This window comes from Vigna unguiculata, chromosome 4, assembly GCF_004118075.2.
Source record: "Vigna unguiculata cultivar IT97K-499-35 chromosome 4, ASM411807v1, whole genome shotgun sequence".
Lineage (NCBI taxonomy): Eukaryota > Viridiplantae > Streptophyta > Magnoliopsida > Fabales > Fabaceae > Vigna > Vigna unguiculata.
Window position 1 is genome coordinate 35,008,943 of NC_040282.1, and position 9,972 is coordinate 35,018,914.

The 9,972-nt window shown below is 33.0% G+C and overlaps 1 protein-coding gene across 1 annotated transcript; it reads right to left on the reverse strand.

The window, feature by feature from the left end:
• Window positions 1-3,034: 3,034 nt before the first annotated feature.
• On the reverse strand, window positions 3,035-8,643 carry LOC114182388 (plastidial pyruvate kinase 2). Its single transcript, XM_028069261.1, has 12 exons — window positions 8,195-8,643; window positions 7,821-8,108; window positions 7,058-7,223; window positions 6,192-6,326; window positions 5,936-6,046; window positions 5,757-5,845; window positions 5,571-5,633; window positions 5,266-5,441; window positions 4,838-4,940; window positions 4,599-4,747; window positions 4,107-4,215; window positions 3,035-3,412 (listed from the first exon to the last, which is right to left on the reverse strand). Exons 1-12 carry the CDS (start codon window positions 8,429-8,431, stop codon window positions 3,305-3,307), a joined length of 1,734 nt encoding a protein of 577 aa, XP_027925062.1. The 5' UTR covers window positions 8,432-8,643; the 3' UTR covers window positions 3,035-3,304.
• Between the last annotated feature and the right edge of the window lie 1,329 nt (window positions 8,644-9,972).

A 9,972-nucleotide genomic window follows, 5' to 3' on the forward strand; every position in this document is an offset into this window, starting at 1 on the left:
GACAATTTAAATCTTTTGTGACCCGACTTACTGACATTAAATCTACTTTGCAAGATGGTACCCCAAACACATTTGTTAAAAAAATAATTGAACTTAAAGGTAAAATTCCAATAGAGATAATTGGGACTTGGTCATTTGGCATAAGAATTCGTGGTAAAGAACTATTTTATTTACCGTTGATAAGCAAGGTTGTGAAGAAATAATGTGATCGGTGGCCGCACTATCAATTATAAGTTTAGGTGGTGACAAAGTAGAAGGAACATTGGCGTTGTTGACATTTAGATTAGTTGACGGAGATGATGCATTACCCTGCATAATAGACAACATTTGTTAAAGTTTGAGTTCAGCTAATCCATTCATTATGGACTGCAACTGTTGCATCACTAGAGTCGTTGTGACATTGTTTATTGAAAATTGAGTATTCTCATTGGGCTTAGAATAAGCATCATGGGTGACTCCATGCCTTGGGTGTTCAAGAGGATAACCTTGTAGCTTCTAACATGTTTCTATTGTATGATGATCTTTATCACAATGAGATCAATGCAACGACTTTCGATTAGATGAATTAAAACGAGAAGGAGGACCTTGTTTGCGTCGAACAACAAGGGTTGTTGGTTCATTCTTTTGAACAACCATGACTGAAGCTTCTATTGTGTCACATGTGGTGCCCAAATGTCCTTGATTTTCTTCTTGAATGATGGAAGAATAACCCTGTGTAACATCAGGCAATGGATTCATTAAGAGAAGTTGGCCACGATTATATAAGAGTCATTCAACGCTGCATCAATTTGTGCCTTTTATTGTCTGCTACACAAGTGCATGTTGCATTACTATAGGAGTCTAACTCATCCCGTAATTTCTTTAACTTTGTGTAATAGGTTGTGACAGTCATTTGATCTTGAGCCAAGCAAGCAACGTCTCTCTCAATCTGAAAAATTTGTGGTGCATGACTTTAAGAGAAGCGATTTTGAAGATCTTTCCAAACTTCATGAGCAGTGTCATAAAAAATAACACTATCTACAATATCAGGTGTCAAAGAATTAAAGATCCAAGATAATACCATGTCGTTACATTTTTTTCCATGCTGCATATTCTTCTGGTTTGTCTTTCGTAGAGGGTGCCTTGAGAGTTCCATCAATAAAACCCAATTTGGATTTTGCATTTAAAGAGATGACCATGGCTCTACGCCAAGTCGAGAAGTTGTCTCCATCTAGAGGTTTTGAAATAAGGACCATTCTGGGATGTAACACGAGGTTTCACTGATGTTACTATCTCCAATAATTGGTTCAAAAACCAAGATAAGCTTATGCTTCTTGGACATGATGATGGATATATGAGGGACAAGAATATGAAAGTTACCGTAGTATACAATCATTTTGGACCTAATTGCAATCAACGTATGCCAAGGTAAATAATTGCTAAACTAAGTAGTTAAAAATACATAAAGTAATAATAAGAATTACTATTTTTTTCTTATTAACAAACATGTTAAATTTCTAGGATTCGACATGGATATGCACATGTAACCAACAATTTTTATCAAGGATGGCTTCAATATGCCATTGGTGGAAGCATGGAGCCTAGTCTTAAAAGTGAAGCTAACCTCTTTGTCGCACCAAAATTAGGAAATAAAGAGGTAACAAATTTTAGAATTTTCATTTTCACCAGTTATATCTAATTGATAACTAATCACTTAATTATTTGTGTATTATATATATAATATATATAAAATTTTATTAGTACTTGGCTTTTATCATGTACAGGTGACATGGAGGAAGAGTAATGATAAAAACAAAGATAGATGGAATTTTTATTCGATAAAAGACAATTTTGAAAACGGAGCTTCGTTCAATGTAACAAAAGGAGTAGGTGTGCAAAAGCCAAATTATAATAAGGAACAAAATTTTGAGGTTGTTGATGCCAAATTTGTAAGATCGCTAACACGTTCATCTGGCATGTTACAATTCAATAAAATTCTATAAAATTGTATATATTAATTAACTAAAATATAAAATTGTATTTTATTTTGAATTGTAAACCTTGTAAACTTGGTATGATATTGAACTATATGATAAAAATCTTGATAGGTGCTCCGATCTTACAATTTTTTTTTTCACAAATTTGAACTCTTCAACGTGATAATCTTGTTTCAAAAGTTTATCGAAGTTACTTCATGCTCTTAGGATAAATTTTTTGAATTATTTTTTATTATAATTTTAATAATATTTTAGGAGAGAAAATACTATTCATTTAAGATGGAAAAATATCAATACTTATAAAAATATTTCCATAAATATTATTTACATTCAAATTGTTGATGACAATATGATCTTGCAATGTGTGAGATCATAATTTACTACCCTTAATAAAACTCTTAAAGTTTTATTTTAACAAGTTTCAAATATAAATGAGATTTCATATAATCTATTACTTAATAAATATTTAATTTATCTTGGTCTTTACTATAACAAATTGGATGTGCTTACATGACCAATAGATTCGTTTTAGAAATATATTCAAGTTACCCAAATACAGGTTTGTATATTTATGAAAAGTGAGTTTTCATGTAGGAATTTTATTGGGATATCAAATTTCTATAGTGGTAGAATGCGTCTTATATATATATATATATATATATATATATATATATATATATATATATATATATATATATATATATATATATATATATATATATATATATATATATATATATATAAATTGTCATACATAAGTAAATGGAATTAAAATATTCTTAAATATAATGCCAACTAACAAATAACTAAATTCATTGGACAACTAGCACTAAAAAAACAGTGAAGTCATATTAGACGTTTTTTCTTTGGTTTGAGAATTAATCGAGACTAATAATAAATGTGAAATTATTTTTCTCCAGAAATTTTAAGTTAATTAAAGTAACTCCTCAATAACAGTTCTAATATCATGATACTGCTTCAATGCTACTTTGGGAGACAACTTGTTGCTTTCATAACTGTTCAAATTTAAAAATTCAAATGCTACTACTGTTCCAAAATTTAACTTCTGAAATCACTGCGTCATTCATCCAAACAAGGTATCAAACAAGTTAGTCCATTATGCTGAAAGCATGTTTCTGATTTCAATTTCTTAACCAAAATTTCAATAAACTTTAAACACAACAAAATTACAGAGGAAAAAAATAATAGCAATAATATTTTAAAGAGGATATGAAACCTAAACAAACCAAACAAACTATGATGCTCTAATTATGATGCTAAACTTTGCCGTGTCTTGAAACATTATTTGTGGCTCTCATTCCTCTGGCTTACACTTTCCTAACCTGAATATTGTGCGTGGATTGGAACCTCCATATGGGTTGCCTACCACTTTGTACAAGTGCTACTTCTTCTCCTTCCTTCACCATTCCTTGCTTCTGCACATCCAAATCAAGCAAATGTGATCATCAACAAAAACATGACTGTCATAATCAAGGTTAGTTAAAAGAAATAGGAGACATTTCCATAGGTTTCTTCCATGTGAAGCATTGGCATACATTAGGAACATGAGGTTCACAAATATTGATTAAGTACTCCATGCATGAATAGTCTTTCATTAAGAATTGGACTTTAAACCTAACTCAACCCTACAAAACCAGCTTGTAAAATGAAATTTGCATTCACTATTATACTCTAAATTGACCTTATCTCTAGTCGATGCGGAACTTCCAACACACCTCACTCCAGCTGAGGTATATACATATCGTGCGTAGGACTAGACATTAATTAGTGATCCGATAGCATCCTGATAGTGGGAGAAATGATATACCTAACAAATTTCGCTAAAATAGGCTCTAAACTCATAAGTCTAATATCATATTAAGAATTGGACTTTAAACCTAACTCAACCCTATAAGCTGATTTTGTGGGATTGAATTAGGTTTAAAATCCATTTTTTAAAAAGTCTAAAAGCATAAATCTTGAATGTAAAAGCTACTACCCTGAAGCTATTGAGTCTGGAAAACAATATGGGGATTTTCAAATCAGTTCAAACAAGTATAACCATGTTACTCGGGACAAGTAATTTGAATCCAAGACAACTAAATTATTGTGCACGTCAAAAAATATTACCAGCAGAAGGTCCAAGGCTCTTTTGAAGGTTGCTTCAGAATCGTCACAAAATTCCATGTATATGGGACAGACTCCTTGATACAAAGCAAGTCTCTGCTGCACCCTCTTCCTGCAAGAACAGCAAAATTAGGTTGATAATAAATCAGTCATAGCATACAAAATAGATAAAAAAAAAACAAAGCATTTTCTGAAAAAAATGGAATCCTGTGTAACTGTTAATTTTAATAGCTTCTCAATAAGTGGAATAGTAGTGATTCATCAAATCTATTCTCTGCAAATCCTAGGACTCCAAAAACCAGAAAATTTCATGTGGTGACCAGTGAAAAAATTCTGTATGTTGCAGACATTCAACCAAAAAATTGAAAAATCTTCAAGTTAATTTTTGAACAAATGCCAAATAAGGGAAAATAATCAAAACATAATATAAGTTTAATTTTTTTCTTTTAAAAAGGTCTTTTCATCAATAAGAGAACAGGGACAAAAAGAACTCACTCATCTGTAAAAGCAAATACGGTGCCAGAAGGACGATAGTGGCTCAATAAGATAGCCATGAAACCCGTTCTAGTGAAGACAACAGTTGAAGTTCCAAGGGTGTTAGACATCATTGTTGCATGGTAAGCAAACATCTCACTCATATGGTTCTACATTGAACCAAAAACAAAAGACAATCAAATGAAGTGCAATGGATTAAATAGAAATTCAACATGGTAACAACATAGATTGACTTATACCTTGAACACTGGACCAATGTTAGGTGGCATTTGACCACCCGGAATAGTGGCTTCTGTCCGCAATGCTACTGTATGCATTACTTTTACGGCTTTTAGTGGGAACCTGCAGTATCATACGTTGAATCATTCTTTTTGGCTCAACAATAAAATAAAAAATAATTGCATTATTTTCACAGCATCAACCATACCCCTGCTTCTTATAAACCTTAGAAACATTACCTCAAAAAACCCATATTTTTCACAGTCATATACATGCTACTACAAACCAAACACAGCATTTTATTCATTTATGATCAACCATGCTTTCTGTTAATACTTCTAGTATCTATTAAGAACAGGAGCAGTGAGAGATCTATGGTTGACACTCACTCCTCTTCATTTCTGACATGATATGCTTCTTATATGCGTGTATGTAACGATTTACTTACTTTCCATGAGCTGTTTCTCCAGACAACATTATTCCATCTGAGCCTTCTCGAACAGCAATTGCTATATCTGACACCTCTGCTCTGGTTGGAGTTGGATGAAGAATCATGCTTTCTAGCATATTTGTTGCCACAATAACCGCCTTTCCCATGCTACGGCACAAGTTGATTATCTCTTCCTACATTGACGGGCATTACAATTGTTAGTATGAACTCAATTCAGTTGACATCAGTCCAGCGGAATACATGATACTGATCAAGAATTAGCATTACTACAGATCCTCGGTTATTAGGTAAAAGGAGTTTACCTGCAAAAGTGGAACCTCTTCAATAGGGAGCTCAGCACCAAGATCTCCTCTGGCAACCATGGCCTAAAAAAGCATGAAAGCATCAACAATCAGTACAGAAATTATATTAGTTAGAACTACTAAGAAAATTAAATGAAATAACAAAAACGCAAGCCTAAGGAAATAATGTCAGGAATAGGTTAGCACCCCATCAGATGCAGTGATAATTGAGTGCAAATTTGGTATAGAGTCTGCACTTTCAATTTTTACAATGACATGTATATCAACACCACTTCCTGCAGCATTGAATGAGAAATTCATCATATATATAATCTAAATTCACAACAAACTAATCGGATATATTTTAAATCCTTTTAGATATATACTCTTCAAATAATTCTTCAGTTCATGAACAACTTCAGCATCCTTAACAAAGGAAACAGCATAGAAGTCAACTTTGTTATCAACTCCAAACTTGATATCATCCCAATCCTTCTCTGCAACAAATGAATGTGAATATTACGCCATAGGAAACCACCATAACATCAATCCCCAGTAACTACCCTCCCACCCAACTGAAGCACACAAAGAGATATACACTAGAATATTGTCAACATTGGGATTAATAATCTGAATTCTGACCAGTGATTGAAGGCAGTGTAGCACTTTTTCCTCTAACATTCAAATGTCGCCTAGACTTGAGCTCTCCTCCATCAACAACTTCACATTTCACAGAATCCTCTGTCTTAGACTTAACCACCATAGACATCATACCACCTACATAACACATTAAAAAGTAAGGAACACTAGCTTTAAACCAAAAGTTCCACAATTTTAAGTGCAAAGGACAAGCGTATACAACTATAAGAGTGTTAAATAATGGGTCCAAACCTTTTTTGGACCCCAAATAGTGGGAACTTTATAGCACAAGGTTTCCCTTGTGAGTTCAAGTAAGTTGCTAATATGTTACACATTATATCTAGTCTATAATATTCTTCTTGGGAATAACATTAGCCTTGCATCTTTCAACAGTTTAGTTCATTTAATAAGTCAATTGAAATTTATGTAATGGAGCTAAACAGCATCCCATTATCCTGCACAAACCATCAAGAAAGATGGAAGACAGAATAAACAGTGTTATCACATGTTTGTTTGCAAACCTACTGACAATATGCAATAGATTACAATACTTGTATACAAGCAAATGCTTTCATGATTAAGGCCTTAACCAGAACACGTTTCTTGGATCAAAAAGATTATCAATGTATCTCAAAAACATGTTATAGCATAATTTCACCAGTAGGTGGCCTCAAGTGGCAAATCTCAAAGAAATTAACTCTGTAACGACCGAGATTAGTCCCCAATTTCAAGGGAAAAAGTTTCAATGAAATTTAAATATATGCATAAATCACCATAATGTTGGAGTGCTAATTTGTCAATCCAAGAGTATAACAAAAATGTTTAAGGAATTTTGGACACTCTAATTGATCAGTAGATAACCATCATACCATCAACAAGAAGCATATCCCCCACTTCCACATCATTGACAAAATCATCGTAGTTCACACTAACACAATCGGCAGTTCCAACACCTCTCTGAATAGTAAAAGTGAATTCCTGCCCAGGATTCAATATAATAGGTTGTGGCAAATCCCCACTTCTAACTTCAGGACCCTGAGAATGAAGAATGATAAATATTAGATAACACAGAATCAAATACTCTTGGTTTGAAAAGTAGAATGTTTGAGAGGAATTGTGCGCGTATGATGCATCCTCGATCTTGTGTATGTTCATTCATATTATCTTATTTTGTGAAACAGCTTATATGAAAAGCTTACTGAGAGGTTTTATAAGGGAAAATCAACTACTCTCAAATTTAATGAAATCAGGCATGCACTCTTATTTATAGCTTGAATACAATAAATCAACCAAGAGAAAAAGCTGACAGTCTAATAAGCAGTAGTCAAGTTACATAGCCCAATCGCTAGCTAGTCATTTTAATTGCATTGCTAAGTGCTAAAATTCTAAACATGAGCTAAGGACTGCTCTTGATCCTTTGACAGTAGAATACTGTCCATAATAAAAACAGTTCGTGATTGATTCAAGGACAGCAAATCGCAAACACAACCGCAATATAAAACCTTGAATCAAAGTAGACAAAAGTAAACTTTTAATGAAGCAGGTACGGCTTCTGATTACTATGTTCTATCCAAAATTGCAACAAAGCAAACATACAAGAACCCAAATCTCTGTCCAAACAAACAAACCAACCTTAGTGTCAAGCATGATTGCAATCACATTGTCCTTGCTTTGAGCATTATATTCCTTAACCAAGTCAATGACTTTCTGATGAGAAGCATGGTCCCCATGAGACATATTCAATCGAGCAACGTTCATACCAGCCTCAGCCAGCTTCCAAATCATTTCCTTGGTATTGGTAGAAGGTCCAATGGTACACACGATCTTTGTCTTGCGCCTAAACGTGGGCTTAGACCACATCCCAACCGAATTCTCCCCAAATGGCTGCACCCCGCGTAAATGTTGCAAATGCTGCTCAATCTAATCACCACAACACAAAATGGGTCAAAACAATTACTCCCAGAAAACCCATCCAATGAAAAAATAAGAAAACAAAAAACACGAACCTTTGGGTCATCTTCGGGTGACACTGGGATGACTTCAGAAGGGGCAGATTTCCTTGCACTGATCTGAAAGCTTCTGGGGGCGACTTGGGAGCGTTTGTTATTGTTCCCATGGGGAGGTAACACCGTGGAAGCAAAAGATGGAGGCTTTAACAGGTTTTGAGACCTGTCACGTGCAGATCCAGAAGAGGGACACAAAAGGGTGCCTTGAATGGATCGTGAGACCGCGACCTGAGCCATAGATAGAGGAAGAGAAAAATGTTTTGGGAGAGAGAAGAGGGAATGCGAGACGTATAAGAAGAAGGTGAAGGGAAAATGGAAGTTGGAAAAATCGCCGCTATGTTTGACGGAGATTCTGAGGAGGCAAGGTAGTGGCAACTTGTTAAGGAGGCCTAGTTCCTATCGAAAAACAATGAACACTGTGTTTGAACCTTGTTCAACGTGTTTGATGTGGGAATTTAATTAAAGGAAAAAATGATTTGTGTTTCTTTAAACCTACTCTCTGACACTTTTTTACTCAATTTATGACACTTTTTTACTCAATTTATTTCAAATTGTAAAATAGTAAATCATTTGTGTCAATTAAGAAGTAAAAACCGAACAACTTTGAACAAATTCAACTGGTGACAGAGAATACTTTTGGAAGAGGGATTTTAGGGTCTAACCTACTTGAGGGTCTGAATTTGTCCACTTATCTAGAAAATAATGGTCAAGTGTGTCTAAGGTTAAAAGTCTTTTTTCAGTAAATTAAATCAATAATAATACAAATTCTTTCAAGACATATAACTACAATTTTTAATTTTAATTGGTTATTTAACTATGATTATCATAATCCTAATAATGTATGTTACTTATGCATTTTATTAATCCTGGATAATTTATTAACCATTTTTACTAAAATTTTGGCTAAACTCATTGTTAATAACTGATTTCATCAAATTTCATTCAATTATTGCTAAATAAACTTCTAACTTGTTTCATTTTTTTCATTTTCTTATGTCCTACATTTATGTTTTTACGCCAAGTCTTCTGTTGTAATTATTCTTTTGTCATCAATAATCTTTTGCATTTTTATTCTCCTCTACATATTTAGTTAGTGTGTCGTTGCAAGAAAAGTGGTGACAAACGTTGTTGATGTGGTGGAGAGATTCATGACTATGGTGGTCTAGACATCATAGTTCAGAATGAACTTGGGATCGTGGATCTAATGGTAGGAAAGGACATTGTCATGAAGATGAACCACTAAGAGTGTCACTTTAAGAGTTTCACTTTGTGTTCGTTGTTGACCCACTTGGGGACAAAGTCAAAGATTTTCTTCAAGGCAATGTCCTTGAGCATGATCTCATGATGTGTTGATTGTTAGATTTTCATGTTTTTTTTTTACCATTCCGATACAATTTTATTGTGCAATTACAAGAATGGTGCAAGCTTTAAAAATATTTCAAGTTTGGATAAATGTATTAAGTTAACACGACTTTAAAATAAGCAAATTGTGTAATGCCAAAGCGACTTTACTTTCCTCTCCCCAAATTTTTTAAAATTTATATAATTAATATATAATTTTAAATATATTTTGTAAAAATTTAATATTTTTAATATATTGTATATATATGATATTCTAAAACAATTTATATATTTATATCTATATATAAAAGAAAGGTCTTCTTTTTTTTTGTTCATACTTTTTTTCAATTTATTTTTTAAATATTTTTAAAATAATAATTGTTTAATTTAACATTTTTTTATTTGACTTTTTTTAACTTGATCATTATAAATGAAAA